The sequence below is a fragment of the Falco punctatus genome (genome assembly GCF_963210335.1).
Source record: "Falco punctatus genome assembly, chromosome: Z".
NCBI classification, from domain to species: Eukaryota; Metazoa; Chordata; class Aves; order Falconiformes; family Falconidae; genus Falco; species Falco punctatus.
The window spans coordinates 23704536-23721377 of record NC_137586.1 but is presented as its reverse complement, the minus strand read 5'-3'; the positions used below and the strand labels follow the sequence as shown (position 1 = coordinate 23721377).

The following is a 16842-nucleotide window of genomic DNA, read 5'->3' as shown; positions in this document are numbered from 1 at the left end:
TTGTTAATCACTTTTGATGACTTGAGAATCAGCTTGGCCTGAACTACGTGCACAGATTTGTTTAACTTAAGCTAAACACTAAATCAGTTTAGTAATTCAGGAATTTAAGCCTTGCGCTGAGCCAGCAACCCTCCCTTAACAGAATAACCCCCCCCCCCCCTTTTTTTTTTGATGTTTTGAATCATTTCAAAATTAAAAGCCTCATGTATGTTTGCTCATTTTCTGGGGAGGTTCCATTTTATACAGTTACATGCTATCAGCAATACTACAACAGTGATTGTTACAATAGTTACAGTTTCTAAGAGATTAGCTAGCTATCCAGTTGCTGACCACCTGCCTAATTTTTGAAGCAGCTTGTTAAGCTAGCTTCCTTTTGCTGTTTGCCATAATCTTCAACTGGCCTTTGCATCTCATTAAGTTGCTTCTGGTGGTCCCCAGTAACATTTGGGATATGTAAGCAACAGTGTTCATTGTCTAATTTAAGTACCCATATACTCCATGTTCTTTAGCTAGTAGTAAATGTAATGCCATCCGTTTCTGTAAAGTACTTTTGGTATTTGCTTGTACTTGTTCTTCTATCAGTTTGAATCCTCTTTCAGTTCCTTTAGCTAGTGTTTTGACTTGCCGTGTTAAATTTTCTAGCAAGTATCTATTCTCTAGTGCCAGATAAAATAAAGCTCTGAAGTCCTCAATTCACTGGTGCTGAGCTGGAGGGTCCATTCCGTGGCTCTTCTGCATTTTTAGCTCTTTTAATTTTCCCCCGATACTTAGATTTGATTGGTTTCTGTCTCCATGTTGGGTATAAGGTCAGTAAATCTAGGGTTACTGGTAGAGTTAGCTGTGATGCTAGTTAGATTTCTCATTGTTCTGAAACCTTGCACCAGTTTTATAATCAAATTTTCGTGTATTTCACTGAGGCTTGTTCTGGTCAATGAAAGGATGAACAAAAACTTCTTTGTAACTATTTAAATGAAAATCACTGTACCATGCTACAAATGCCTATGCCTATTGATTTAACAGCTTATATTTAATTTTCTGTTGTCCCATTTAACCTTATTCATTAATCCTGTTTATTTTAAGTTTGAGAGGGACCAGCTGCTCAGCTGTCTATGATGAAGGGGCTCATTTATTTCTTGAATAATGTATCCAGGGTCCTTTGCCCCAAACTTTGCCTGCTGTATAGGTTGTTAAAATGATGTGATATGGTCCTTTCCACTTTTCCATCAGAGGTCCTGCATTCCAGAACTTGATATACACCCAGTGACCAGGCTGGAAAGGATGAGTTGGTGTATCGCATTCCAAGGGTCTACTCATTGTCACATACTTCTGAAGTTCCTGCAAAACACTCCCTAAAGATACTACATGTGTTTTCAAATTTAATTCCCCCATTATATGGGTTTCAAAAGGTATATGTGAAGCCTGATAGGGCCATCCATACAACAGTTCCTGTGGGCTCAAATTACCCTTCCCTTGAGGCTAGGTTCTCGTTCTTAATAATGCCAGAAGTAATGTCTGAAGCCAACTCATAGATGCTTCCCAACAAATTTTTCCTAGCTGTTGTTTAAGAGTGTAGCTCATTCACTCCACTTTACTACTGGATTGTGGCCTTTATGGAGTGTGGTAATCCCAGGTTATGAACAAAATTTTACTCAACTGTTTTACGATTCTGGTGATAAAATGGGACCCATTATCTGATGAAATTCCTAAAGGTACACCAAACCAGAGAATAATTTCCTTTAACAGGATTTTGGCTACCTCCCTTGCCTTGTTGGTTCAACAAGGGAAATCTTCAGGCCATCCAGTGAAGGTATCGACCCAAACCAAAATATGTCAATATCCTTCTTTTCTGGGTAACTCAGTGAAAAATCTTTTTGCCAATAATTTGCAGGAGAATTTCCTACTTTGGTCACTTAAATGATCAACTTAGTAGTAGTATTTGGATGTTTTTAAGACATATTTCACCCCTCCCTGTAACAGATCTGATAATCTCTGTCATAGCCCTACTTATAATTGTCTTCTGCAGGTGTTCACTAAATTTTCCGTTCCCCAATGCACTTTATTATGCTCCTTCTGGGCTATCTCTCTTATTACTACAGGTGGAACAATTACTTGTCCTGTGGGTGTAACTGCCCATCCCTCTACCCATTCTTTGGCCTGCAACTTAGTTATTAACTTATTATCCTCTTTATCATACTTTGGTGGTGCTTCTGGCAGGACTATTTCCTTTTCAGGTAATAGAGTTAGGATACCTTTTTCTTCAGCCTTCTTTGCAGCCATGTCTGCTAACTGATTTCCAGATTCCAGAGTGGTTTTACATGCTTGATGTGCTTTGCAATGCATAATTGTGACCGCTGCTGGTTTTTGAATGCTCTTTAATAATTCCTGGATCTGAGGCACATGTTTGATCACAGTTCCTTGAGCAGATAATAGTCTTCTCTTTTCAAATGGCTCCATGTGCCTGAACCACTCCAAAGGCATACTTTGAACCTGTCCATATGTTGTCTCACTTCCACTTGGCTCAGGTCCAGTGCCCTCATAAAGGCAATCAGTTCAGCTTCCTGAGTAGAAACCTTTGGAGGTAAAGCTTGTGATTTTATTACCTTGTCGATGGTAGTTACAGCATATCCAGATAACTGTTTTCCCTCTCAAACGTAGCTGCTGCCATCATTACACAGTTCCCAATCTTCATTCTTCTGACAGAGTATCCTTGAGATCTAGTCACCTGGAGCAGACTTCCTCAATAGTCTGCGTTAGTGTTCTGGGGCTCCTACCTGGTCAGCCAAAACAAACGCAGCAGGGTTAATAACTGAAGTAATTTTAAGACATACATCATCTTTTTCTATTAATATCACTTGATACTTTAACATTCTGCTAGGGGCCGAGCAATGTCCTCCTTTTTGTTCTAATACTGTGAATTACCATGTGTGGTGCATGTACAGTAATCTTCTGCTCCATGGTGAATTTACAGGCCTCCTAAATCAGTAGCACAGTTGCTGCTACTGCTATAAGACATCCAGGCCATCCTGAGCTCACATTATCCATCTGGAGAAGTAAGCTACAGCTCACTGCTGAGGCCCTAAAAATTGTGCCAGAACTCCTAAGGCAATACTTTTTCTCTCATGGGTAAAAAGTCTGTTCAATCAGGTAATCCCAGCATGGGGGGCATCCATCAGAGCTCACTTCAGCTGCTTGAAAACAGCTTTGCACTCTTCTGTCCAGTCAGTATACCCATTGTAGGAAATTTTCAGTAGCTCATACAGAGGTTTCACAAATAATCCATAATTGGCTATCCGGAGCTGACACCGTCCAACCATTCTGAGAAATGCTTGTAGTTCCTTGAGAGTTTTAGGCTCTGGGAGGCAGCAGATAGCCCCTTTCCATTCAGATCCCAATTTTCTCTGGCCGTTCAGGATTTCAGACCCCAAATATGTAACTGATTCCTGGATAATTTGAGCCTTTTCCTTTGATACTTGATATCCACTAATTCCCAGGAAATTTAGAAGGCTTATAGTCACGGAAAGACACAGTTCCCTAGTCTCTCCTTTAATGAGAATATCGTCCACATATTGTAGTACTGTTCTCTGATCATTTTCTTTCTCCAAATTTCTAAGTCCTTTGCCAACTGATTTCCAAAGATGATTGGGATATTTTTAAAGCCTTGTGGTAAAACCGTCTAAGTGTATTTCAATTTCCCTCTTGTTTTGTGTTTTCCCATTCAAAAACAAAAAGCTCCTAATTTTCAGTGTCCAGGGGAATACAGAAAAAGGCATCCTTTAAATCTAAAACTGTAAACCATCTCTGCACCCCTGTAAGGGTTATTAATAATGTGTATGGATTTGCTACTACAGGATAAATATCTTGAGTTATTTGATTTATTGCTTTTAAATCCTGTGCTAATCAGTATTTACCATTGGTATTTTTGGCTGGTAAAATAATTGTATTTCAACTCATACTCCACCAACAATTTGCATTTCAAGAATTTTGGAATTATCGGTATCAACCCATTCCTAGCTTCCAGCTTTAGGAGATACTGTTTAATTCCTACGAGGGATGATCCAGACTTTAAGTCAGTCGTTACTGGTTTTGTCCTTTTGGATTTTTCTGGGACCTTTCCAGACCATACAATAGGAATCACAGCATCTTTGACCTCTGAGGGTATCTTTATCCTTTCTGGGGATATACCCTGTAATAACAAAGCTGCTGCCTTGAGATAGTTAGTTTCTGGAATTAAAATTTCTGTTTCTCCATTTTTAAATTGGATTTGTGCTTCCAGTTTTTTGAGTAGATCTCTCCCTAATAACAGTTTTGGAGAATTCAGCAAATATAAAAACTGATGAGTACCCCTCCTTTTTCCCAGCTTCATTGTTAAAGGGTTAAAAAATGGCGGTTTCATGCATGCTTTCACACCAACAATGCTTATATTCTTGTTGCTCAGCTCCCCCTCTAGAGTGTTCATAACAGAGTAAGTAGCTCCAGTATCTACCAAAACCTCAACTTTTTTGTTTCTCAGCTTCACTTTAACCAAGGGTTCTGCTGGGAAAAACTCCTCCAGTTCCCCTCATTCCTTGCTTACTGGAAGCAAGGGTGTGGGGGGGCGGGTCTGATTCTTAATTGGACACTCTTGTTTCCAGAGTCCATCCCTTTTGCAGATAATCAATTTGCACATTGATTATCGCCTAGCTGAGGCGTGGGCCAGAGACCCCCCCCCTCTCAGGGGTCTGCCCTGTCCTTGGCCCCTTCCCCTGATCCTAGTATTTTCCTGTATATCATGGTTTAACCCCAGCCAGCAACCAAGCAACATGCAGATGCTTGCTCATGCCCCGCCACATGGAGGGGTGAGGAGGAGAATGGAAAAGGAATGTAAAACTTGAGGGTTGAGATAATAACAATTTAATAACTTAAACAGAATAAAAAGGTAATAACAATTATAACGGAAAGGTGGGGAAAAGGATAAAATCCAAAGGAAAAGGGAGAAAGGAAAACAAGTGATGCACAGTACAACTGTTCACCACCTGCTGATCAATGCCTAGCCAGTCCCTGAGCAATGATACCCCCCAACCCCCAGGTAACCCTCCAAGTTTCTGTACCAAGCATGATGCCTTATGGTATGGAATACCTCTTTGGCTGGCTCAGGTCAGCTGACCTGGCTGTGTCCCCTCCCATCTCTTGTGCCCCTCCAGCCCTCTGGCAGCTGGCAAGGCCCAAGAAACCAAAAAATCCTTGACTTAGTTGTTGCTGGGTAATGTGTATACTAAAAACATCAGTGCATTATCAGCATTGTTCTCATATAGCCATCATAGCCAAAACAGAGCACTGTACTAGCTACTAAGAAGAAAGTTAACTCCATCCCAGCTAAAAACAGGACACTGTAATACCACCACCAGTCTACTATTTACTTTTTCCTTTTGACCGTCTCTATTTCCATATGTAATCCAAGCAACATAAAACAACTTTCCTGAATCTCAAGCATTATGTTGTTGTAATTTTTGTAATTTTCTTCTAATAGCATCTGAGGACTGCCCCACAAATAGAGTGGCTAACTCATTTTGTCCCTCTTGTGAGTCAGAGTCAATATCTGTGTATTTGCGGGCTACCTCCTTCATTCTCTTCAGGAAATCTGTGGAGAACTTTTTTTCTATCTCGCCTATCCTCATACAATTTAGGCATGTTTTATTGCCTTAGGCATAGCATTTCAAATTCCAAAGAAAATCCATTTCTGATACTGAGTCAAAAATTGTTTAGGTCCATTAATATTTAGGTCCCGGTTTGGATCAACAGAGGAAAAGTGATGCTCCACAGTTCCTTGTAAAGTTCCTGAATTAACTTGAGCTTCCACATATCGTCTAGCTGCTCAATGTATCATCTCCTGCTCAGTACTATCAAACAAAACCTGTATTACCACCTCTATATCCTTCCAGTCTGGATCCTGTGTTTTAACCATTATTTCAAAAGCACTAGCCACCTTCTCAGGATGGTCCCTGTAATTTCCAGTGGCTACTTTCCAGTTATTAAAGTCTGTTATTGAAAATGCAACTGTTATAAATTGAGACCACAACAGATCATAATCCAATTAAAATTTTATTAATTATAGCAAGTAGAATATGAGCAAAAACAGTGCTGGACGGCAGGGGAGTCTGCGCTCCACCAACTGCCGTACTGAGCAGTTCAAACAGTCCCTTTTTATACATCTTTACCTCCGTGTTCATGAAGTAGTGGAGGTATTGACCCTTCACTCATATATCCTTATGTGGGGTTGTCTGTCTTGTTTCTGTCGGTTCCTGGACATCTGACGGTTATCTTATCTTTCACAAGCGGTGTCTGGTAGCTATTTGCATAAGCGTTTTCATATATTTTGTTGCCTAAACTTTACATTGAGCTTAACATAAATCTTAATAAACAATACCCTAGTCCATAGTTTCTCACACAACCCTTACTGTAATGGGTCCTTCATTTCCCACAGCCTGGCAGAGGAGAGCCTTTATAACAGGCGTCCTCAAACTGTTTAACCAGGGGGCCGGCGCGCGGATGCAGTGGCAGGCAGTCATCTGCGGCTGCTTGGTTTTCCCCCCCAACCCCCAGCGGGGGGGGCAGGGGGGTCTGTAAATACCGGGGGCCGGATTGAGGACCCTGGGGGGCCGTATCCAGCCCGTGGGCTGTAGTTTGAGGATCCCTGGTTTATAACTTCCCCTTGTTTGGCCCATGTCCAACCTGCTATTAGGCTAATCCCTTCTGCCCACTAAATTGCTCTCCCTATTCACAGCTACTTTCCCTGCCACCAACATCATCAGCCTGCGACCACTTTCACTTACTCTGCTCACAGCACTAATGTCATCATCGGAACTCTTTCCCAGTTCTCTGCTGGAGAGCAACCTTTAACTCTAAATCATCTTCTTTCTTTTGTTCATATAATTTTAAGCATCTCCTATACTACAAGCAGAGCAGCACCTTTTCAAAGCCTGTTCTTACCTTTTTTCCAAAGCCAAGACAAAGGGATCACTGGGAGGTAAATTTATACTGGACTCTTTTTGCCATTCAGGGTGGTTCTTTAAAGTGAAAAGCGTATCAGCATGGAAAACCTTGTCCCATTTTTTTTCTTGCCTTAAAAACAGCATGGTCTGTAACATTGCGTTATAATTCAAAGTGTTGATCATTGACTATTTTTCCCCATCATCTAGTTTATACAACAGCCACCACTGATTATAGAATTTAACTAGGTTGCTTTGAGTTACATTTCCCCGAGAACCACCCCCTATTTGTTCCCAGTGTGCCAAAATACATCCCAACAGAGATTTCTTTAAAATACACCCTTTAGACTGACCAGTGCTCATTTTCTTCTAGCGCACTTAAAATTTTATAACAATATACATGTGTATAAATATATTCAAATATTCAGAGTGCACTACACCAGACAGAAAAAAATATATATCTACTTGAGTATGTCAGGCAGAAATTTACTAGAGATTGTTTCCAGGAGAGCCCTCAATAACCCAAACCAGCAGGGCTTTCACCTTGACGTATGGGCAGGTATCCCAGACCAGAAAGAATGCCTTACGTCTTACCAGGGGCACTTTGCTTTGGAGCTTCTGGTCTGGGGATTGAAGGTCTTCCCCAAGAATCCCTTGGTGCCAGCTGGAATTCCTGTGATCCCACAGATCTGCCAACACTCAATAGCAGTGTCCATTTGGGTTGCCAGAAAATGATACCATGCTCTCAGTGCTGTAATAAAGAATGCCTGCCTTCTAAAACTTCAAATCAAGTCATAGATGGTTTTTCTCTGTGGCTGACTTTACGATATCACAGCGTTGGGGACCACAAGTCAGTCCGATTGTGGTACAGAGGCCTGTAGCATCTCCTTGTGATATGTAGGTTTTGAAACTTTGCATGGAATCAGTCATGGAAATTTTGAAGGTCAACAATAATAAAATCATTATGATCACATAAACATTTTGGGGTTTTTTTTTGGCTATGTACTTAGAGATTTATTTCATATGATGTTTTCATGTTGATGGGTTATATTATTGTGACAGGACGCGGGAGATAGGACTTTTTATTCTGCCCTAAGACCACTTCCAAATTTGCAAAGGTTATATCTCTTCCCCCCCCCCAACCCCACTTTCCCCTCAACCCCCCTTTTTTTATTAAACTGATTCAGGCTTTCTTAGTTCTGCTGCTGAGCTTTTTTGCCATGATGAAAATTACCTGTTCAGGCTTTTTTTTTGGTTGTCTCCTTGACAGTTTTTGGTCTGAGGGAAGAAGTAGTATATTGCATCTTAAGACTGCTTAGTTTCTTTATTAACCCTCTGTGGGGAATTTAACCAGGAGCATTTCAGAAGTCTTAAAATTATGTGAACTAGTTTTACGTTATGGAGACATTCCAAGTCTCGTAAGATAATGATGATTTTCCTTTGCAAAAACTATGGTCATTAGACCTTCTCAGATCCAGATTTTCTTGTGTTCTGTTTGTAATTACTGATGCAACAGATTTGCCAGGAAGGCTCAGTAGTATTGTTACCTTTCAGTTCTCTACCATACTTCCAGTGTTCAGTGAGATTTTCTTAACCACTCTGCTACAAAGTAGTTGAATTTGCAGATAGTAGTTGACTGTTTCACTTCTTTTAAATCATTTGTGTTTTCCACATAATTTTCTCTGATGCTGTCTTTTTCTGAAAACAAATAAAAAGTTGAGTTAGGAATTTGTGCATCATTAAGAAGGCAGAGGTGTTTATTTCTTCTTTAGAACTTTTATCATTTTATCATGTCACTTTTGGATCTCTAAGTATTTGGTGGGCTTAGTGATCCATTTAAGTATTTTTAAAGGTTTCCTGCGTCTTGTGTCTCTAAGAAATTCCTGGTTGTTTTGTTTGGTGTTTTTTTTTTTTTTACCTTAAAAATAGAAATTTCCCTTTGGGTGCCATTTTACCCCTTCCACTTTTACCTTCCTTCTCAGTTGCTGTTGTTGTTCATGTCTCTATTTATTTAACTAAGATTAAATTTCTGAACGTGTATGTGTTTCTCAAACTTTTCAATTTTACTTGGGTTGATTTTTTTTTCTCTTGGCTGTCCTGGTGCTCTCTATGCTTCATTGCTTGCATATCTTTCAGGTTCTTTTGGGTTTTTTTCTAGTAATCTCCAGAACCTTTAATTTGTCAATCAAAAAGATCCAGAATTCAAATTGTCATAAGGATAAATAGATTAGGGCATTTATTGGAAGGCAGTGTGAAAGTAACTGTCTTAAGAACTTTGTGGATACATGGAAGAAAAGTGAGACTTTGTAGATATGAGATTCTCTTATTTTTTCTTTATTAGAGTTGACCAAAAATAAAAAATACCGTTGCAGATAATCAAAGCTGTTCCAAAATTTTAGAACTTTGTGATTCAATTTTAAAAAGCATTATTAGTATCTTCAGAATTTTCTATAGTAATTTAGTTAGCTGATATTACTGGATGACTGCTATCTAGAAATACAGGGGAGTTAACACTTTGGATTCAGAGGGATTGCTGTGTTACATATTTGATCTGAAGTAGCAGGTATGATTCTGTAACCTGTTAATAATTATTATAGATCTAAATGGTAACTATTTGCTTGTTAATAGGCTGAATGGTTATCAGAAATAATCGACAAAGACTCAGGTTGTCCTGTAAATGCGAAGACAGAAATCGTGGATGAATGTGAAAGTATTTGGACACAGTTGGAAGAGGTATGCAAATCACAAGTGATAGACTAAGTTTGTTGTAAACTTTCCTCATCATTTTTTTGTTCATCTCCTCATCCTTCACTGTATGCTTATCTCACCCCCTCCAAAGAAACTGCTGTGACAAAACAAGAAGATGGAGAAAAAAAAGAAAAGTCTAGCAGAAAGGCCAAAGTTAGAAATGTTGGCAAGGGTGAAGAATGCTTTGCAGTATCCAGGTTTGTTTATAGTATGTTGATGTTGTATACTCCTGTTTAACTAAATCATGTTGAAACTAGGGAAAACCTAAACAATTTCTGGTGTTCTGGTAGTACCAGCATGCTGAGACTCAGTGCTTTTCTCTTTAGCCTTATGCAAGGTGGGATTCAACTGCTGTTCAGAAGTACTTCAGATATTAAAGGAGAGAGAATGGGAGGAGAAAGAGGCTGGGAAGGATGATGATGTTAGCATATTCTCATACAAACTGACAGTTACATCCTCAAAATAAATTTTTCTCTTTATCGATATATGGTCCAGTATACTAATAATAACACTTTAGAGGGAGTTACTTTTATTTAAAGAAATTGCAGGAGGGAAACTTCTAACAGTTCTGAGGGAATGCTATGCACCGTGTAAGGTTCTTCTGAGTCTGATAAAAAATCATGTTCTAAATTATTTTTTGTCTTAATTGCTTCACTCCATTTTATGTGGTATTTATATACTATTTGCTTGAGTTCTGAGCTGTAGATCCAAATCATTAAAAGTATCAGGAACTGAAGTAAAAATACTTCCAAACTTAAAGTAGGATCAAGTATAGACAAACTACAGTGCACTAATTTTACAGAATGAGATTTAAAAAGACTAGTGTGATTTTTTTGTTGTTGTTATGTGTGAACTTATCTTAATACTGAACAAGTGTCAGGGAAACCTGTGTCTAGGTTTCTGAAATACTGTAATAAGTTATCAATAGAAGTTTTGTTTGGCACCATTTCAGAGGTTGCTCTTTTTGAAATGTTCGGGTTAGTAAGGAAGTTAGAACGATTATTATTTTTAATTTAATTGAAGACCTCTCATATCTTGTATCTCATTCCCAGCATTCCCAAAGCAGTGTAGGAAGAATGTGTATTATTTTTAAAAGCTGATAAAAACATAAGATTTTTGTTACTTTGATTGTTGCATCCTGGATGCATCTATGTTTCAGCAAGAAGGTTAAACAACTAATAGTCACCGAAGTAGCTCCTAGGTTATGTGGTTTATGATGTTATGTTCCAATGATTGTGTGTCAGCATTAGCAGTTTTTATTGGAGAAATCCTATGTTGTGTTTTGGTTCCAAAACATGAACAACAAGGTTTCCAAAGTACTGCTTAGTAGTTTAAATAGGGTATACCCTGCCCTGTCTTGAGGGAGGTTAAATGGCTGACACTTAGAAAACAAGAAGGAGCATGTCTCAGGCTTGAGCCTTGGATTTCTGTGGTGGCCTGAATTTCAGACTTGATATACATCCCATTGCAGTCATGGCAGCTGATGTAGTGCACTTCTGAGAATCAGATCATTTCTGAACTGTACAGATCATTGCCCTAAATGATGTAAAACTAAAAATGTGTGTTATAATGTGATTGCTCTGTTTGGAGAGCCAGAATAGTAGCAGGAAGTACATTAACTTCTCAGCAGCTTCCCTGTTCAGCCTTGTCTTTGATACTCTTCCTAGTTTCTCACATTCATCTGTTCAGTGTCATTACCCATATCAACTTTTCCCTCATAGCTTGCCTTTTTCCTCAAATCATACATCTTTTGTTAGCTGCTACTTTTCTACTTTTCAGTTAATTGAAGCTCTACTTTTTTTTCCTGTGGTATGATTTCAAAATATTTCTTAATTTGCTGGGTCAGGCTCTGAGGAACGTGGTGGGAACCAAGTCAAAACTCTTATTCCTATGTTAAGCAACTTTTGTTGGAATTTTTAAAAATTATGTTTCTTTTACAAAAGGGAGGTAAACATTGCGTTTTGTTTGTTTTCTACCAAGTGTCAGAAGAAGCTAATGCTTCGAAGAAAAGAAACACTGAAAAAAACAGATACCAGGGTAAGACTGTATTTTATTCTTTTATTCTCCACAAAACAGTTTTCTGTCAAGATATGGTGTGTTACTAAAAGAAGGGAAACTATGTTGTCTCCACTTACTTTCTAAAGCTGACAGCTTTACTCTTTACTAACTTTGAAGAGGTATTCTGAAGTGCATGTCTAGTAAATACTGAAAAGTTACATTTGTGTATAGCATAAAGCTTACATGCAGTCCTGCCACACAGCTGGTGAATGACTAACAAAGGCAGTAAAATGGAGGGGTATGTAACTTTGATACGCATTTGAACTATTTCCTAATTTGTGCACGTGTAATTTGTGAAACTCTGTGTTGGATCCCTTTAGTTTTACTTTGGAACTTTGTATTCGTAAGTTAGAGTTGCTCCCCCTTGGTGGATATCATTAGGAAACGGATGTGCTTGAATTATAAATGAACTGAGTGAATGCCAAGTTCATGAACATGAGCTTGTGTATCCCTCAGCTTTTGAGGAACGTCTGAAAAGGCAATGCTGGCTTACTGTTTAGTTGTTTGTAAATTCTAAATAGGAACCTTTACAATTAAAGTTCTAAATGAAGACCCCAAATTTGGAAAGTAGTTGAACATTGGGCTGGTTAGGTGAACTATGTAGGTGTTATAAATCTCCATCTTTTGTGACTTCAGTAAGAGTAGCCAGATGGTTAATTCAATACACTTAACTGAATAATTAACAAAAAGAGCATTTTTCTTCAGAGATCTTGAATACATTCTGATGTTTAATTACTGTATATCATTTAATCAGAATAAATAAAAGAAGGTGCATATTTGAATGCATAAAATACAATCTTTCTTTCCTTTTAGGACTGAATAAAATCCTATATGTAGAAATAAATTTTATATAATTTTCATTGGACGTAAACTGAAGGTTTTGTTTGTTTGCAGCTTTACTGAAGCACATCATAGCATTTTAATTTAATGCTTAAACTTCCGAGATGAGCTTTTCTTTATAACTGTCATAGCAAGACATGGAGTTGAATGGACTTGCAAAAATGTAGATTAAATTAAGATTGTACTTCATGACAGAAAATAGGGAGGAGAGAAAAAGGTTATGTTGTATCCCTCTGTCAGCAATTTTTATGGGACCTTACTGCAGCCCAAATATAAGCACTTTCTGACCCAGGAAGCTACAGACCTGTTAGTCTAACCTCAGTACCAGGAAAAATTATGGAGAAGATCATACTAGGTGCTATTAGAAGGCATTTAAAGATCAATGCAATCAGCATGCACAGTCAGCATGAGTTCACAGTCGGAAAGTCCTGTTTAACTAGTTTGACATCCTTCTATGGTAAAGTTACCCACCTAGTGGATGAAGGGAAGGCAGTGGATATAGTTTCTCTGTATTTTGGGAAGGCTGTTGAGAGTGCCCTTCACAGCATCCTTCTGGACAAGTTGTCTAACTGAGATGAGTAGGTATACGGTGTGCTGGGCAAAGAACTGGCTGAATGGCAGGGCTCAAAGGATTGTATGAATGTGGCTACATCTTACTGGTGAGTTCCTCAGGGCTCAATTCTAGGGCCAGTTTGGTATTTTTATCAACAGTCTGGCTGCAAGAGTTGAATGCGCCATTGCCAAGTTTGATGGTACCACACTGGGAGGTGGTGTTGACTTGAGGGGCAAGAGGCCTTGCAGAGGGATGCAGGCAGACTGGAGCACTGGGCAATCATCAGTGGCATGGCTTTTAACGAGAGCAGATGCCAGACTCCGCAGCCAGGATGGAGGAATGCCCGGCACAAGTACGAGTGAGCAGCACAAGTACGAGCGAGCGGGAGCGAGTGGCTGGAGAGCAGCCCCGCAGGGCGGGCCCTGGGGTGCTGGCTGACAGCAGCTCAGCGGGAGGCAGCACGGGGCCCTGGCAGCCAGGGGGGCAAACCCCATCCTGGGGGCACCAAACACAGCGTCACCGGCCGGTCAGGAGAGGTGACTGTGCTGCTGTATTCAGCGCTGCTGTGGCCTCCCCTTGAGCACTGTGCGCAGTTCTGGGCCCCCTGGTTCAAGCAGCACGTGAAGGTCTTTGAATGCGTCCAGGGGAGAGCGGCAAGGCTGCTGGAAGGCACATCGTGTGAGGAGCAGCTGGGAGCTCAGCATTTGTCTGGGTTGCAGAAAGGGAGGCCAAGGGATGACCTCATGGCTTCTCCAGCTTCCTGAGGGGGAGAAGTGGGGAGGGAGGTGCTGAGCTCTTCCTTCTGGTATCCAGTGATAGGATGTGCTGGAGTAGTTCAAACCTGCACTGGGGAGGTTTGAACTGGACTTGAGGAAGCATTGCTTTACTGAGAGGGTGATTAAACACTCGAACAGGCTTCCTAGAGCCCCAAGCCTGTAAGTATTCATGAGGTGTTTGAATAACACCCTCAATAATATGCTTTAACTTTTGGTCAGCCCTGAAGTGGTCAGGAAGTTGGACTTGATGATAGTTGTAGGTCCCTTCCAGCTGGAACTCTTCTATTTTCATTGTAATCGGCAAAGAAGCAATGGTTTTCTTCCTTGCTGTTGACCTTGTCACTAACATTCATTCCTTAATCATCTCAATACTGTAATCTCACATGTGCTCTTTGTGGTTTTATCCTTCAAGTCTGATGACTGATTCTGGTCATCAAAGTAATGGATTGCTTACTGAGCAGCATATTTTGCTAGGAATGCATATAGGGCATAAGAGAGACATCTGATGTACATATTTGTTTTATGTGTCTGAAAAGATGGTCCTCAGTTTGGTGTTGCTGAATAGTAGTATTAACTTTTTGTCCAGTTACTGGAATATCCAGAATGTTTCATCCACCCTTTTTTATCAAGTTTAAAGGAACAAAGAATAAGCTGATGGTACTATCAAGAGTAGTGCTCCATTATGAAAGAGGTGATGCTACCTGATCTAGAAAATAAGAAATGTTTGGTTTACGATTGTTTCTTTTAGTTTGGGTTTGTTTTCCTTTATTTTAAAAGGTTGTCTCTTGAAGATGCACTTTACAAAGTTGAGTAGTGAAAAGCTAAGTTTAAGTTGTCAATTTTTCAAATTTTTATTATAAGAACTTGGCTGATGATTTTAGCATATTTTTCTCTTTTAGCTGATGAAAAAACAAATGCAATCTGCAGTGCTTTTTATGGAGTGGTTGAACGTATCAGCATAACCTTTTACATTTTAAATGTATGCTTAATTTCTTATCAGATTACTTGTAATGTGATATCTATATGTAATTTACAATCTATTTGAAGAAAAACTATAGGTGTAGTACTCAGTTTCAGGAAGCAGAGTAGTAGTAATGAATATATTATTTCTCCAGAACATAGTAAGATATTAAAGTAAGTACAATTTTTAGAATCTATGGTTGTTTAGTTTTGGATTTTTAATAAAGTTTTCTGAACTGGTGCCTTTTCTTATTGCTCTTATATTTTCAGTGATTACAGTGAGATAGAGCACTAGTTCTTAAGCATTTAGTTAAGTCCACAGATGTGGTTTTGCTGACAGTAGTAAAATCTTTTTTTTTTTTTTGGAAGCCAGTCCTTTGTTTGGTCATCACATGTCAAGCACAGTCCATTTAACCTTAAAATTGTATCAACAATGCACCTAAGGAGGAGTTGGGGTGTGAAATACTTTCATTGCTGCTAGTGACTCATCTTCAGTTACGGTCATTGATATTACAGAGGAATTTGGAGGGGAAAAATGCCAACTCTGACTCCTCCTGATTTCCCATGTTTCAAAAAAAGAATAAAAATGTTTCTTGATCTCTGCAGGGGGCTTTTAAAGAAGGAATAAATGGTCTATTACAATAAATGCTCTTTTATTTTCTGCTGTATAAACTTAATAATTAAATTTCTATCTCATTTTACTCCAATGCAACTCAACATACTCTTAAGAGATGCTTCCATTCTTGTTCTGCAGCTTCCCTTGTTAAAGATGCTATCGACAAGTTTAACAGTGGAATGTAAACAGTGGCAAAAAAGAAGCCCTGAACGTAAGTAATTGCTTCCATGTAAGGTATACTCATATAAACTTTCATCTAGGCATATTAAACTGTGTATATATGGAATCTCTGCTGATTGTATTTTCATACTCTAATTACTAAAAAGTTAAATACTTCCCACATTAGAATGTACATTTAATTTCTGTATTCTCTTTGCACTTCATTTCTAAGTGAGCTTAAGAATTCAAAGTGAATTCTACTATGATGTAATCTTATGGTTCTGGACAAATAAATGCATGATTCCTATCACATTCATCAGTCAATTATATGGAAAAACTACTGTTAGCAGATCTCCTAACAAAAGTTCCTTATGACGTTACCCTCCTTCTTCTTTCTGTGATTGTTTCTTCTATCTTTCATTCGTATTTCCTTTTTAGGACAGAATGACTTTGGCAAATAATTTTATCTTCAGTTTGTCTTTCAAGAAACTGGTATTTTTTTCCTATAGAATCACACAGTCATTTAGTTTGGAAAAGACTTCTAAGATCATAGAGTCTAACTGTAAACCTAGCACTGCCAAATCCACCACTAAATCATGTCCCTGAGTGCCATATCTACGTGTCTTTTAAATGCCTCCAGGGATGGTGACTCCACCACTTCCCTGGGCAGCCTGTTCTAATGTTTCAGTGGAGAAATTTTTCCTACTATCCAGTCTAAACCTTCCCTGGTGCAACTTTTCCTCTTGTCCTTTGTGACCTTCTAGAGAGGATGTCCACTGCAGTAAAAATGAGACCCCCATCTCTGGCATCACATAGGTAAGAGCCTGAGTCGGCAGGCAGGAGCATCCCCACTCTCCCCAGGATGCCCAAGGAACATTCACACATCTGTCCAGCTTCTGGACTGTCATGGAAGGCCTCCAAAGATTTACATTAGGCTTTGTGGAAATTACTACTTAAGAGACTTTTAGTCACATAACAATTGCACACCAACATTCATCAAGCATCTGGCTTCCACTGACATCTGCAGGAGCTGCAGCATTAAATGTCCTTTGTTAGCACAGGTGACCTCTGCTTACAGCTTTTGAGGATTTGATGATTTTCCTACACAATGTGCTTGCTACGTATTTTTTGATAATTCTGGGGTAAAACCACTTCTTTTTTCAAGAT

The 16842-nt window shown here is 39.2% G+C and overlaps 1 protein-coding gene across 1 annotated transcript in view; it reads left to right on the top strand.

The window, feature by feature from the left end:
- CENPK (centromere protein K) overlaps positions 1-16842 on the top strand; it is a 32981-nt gene that overhangs the window by 1447 nt on the left and 14692 nt on the right. The window contains exons 2-4 of the mRNA XM_080372859.1: positions 9594-9698; positions 11694-11750; positions 15655-15727. Of these exons, the coding sequence (XP_080228985.1) occupies positions 9594-9698; positions 11694-11750; positions 15655-15727 (235 nt within the window). The remainder of the gene's footprint in view (positions 1-9593; positions 9699-11693; positions 11751-15654; positions 15728-16842) is intronic.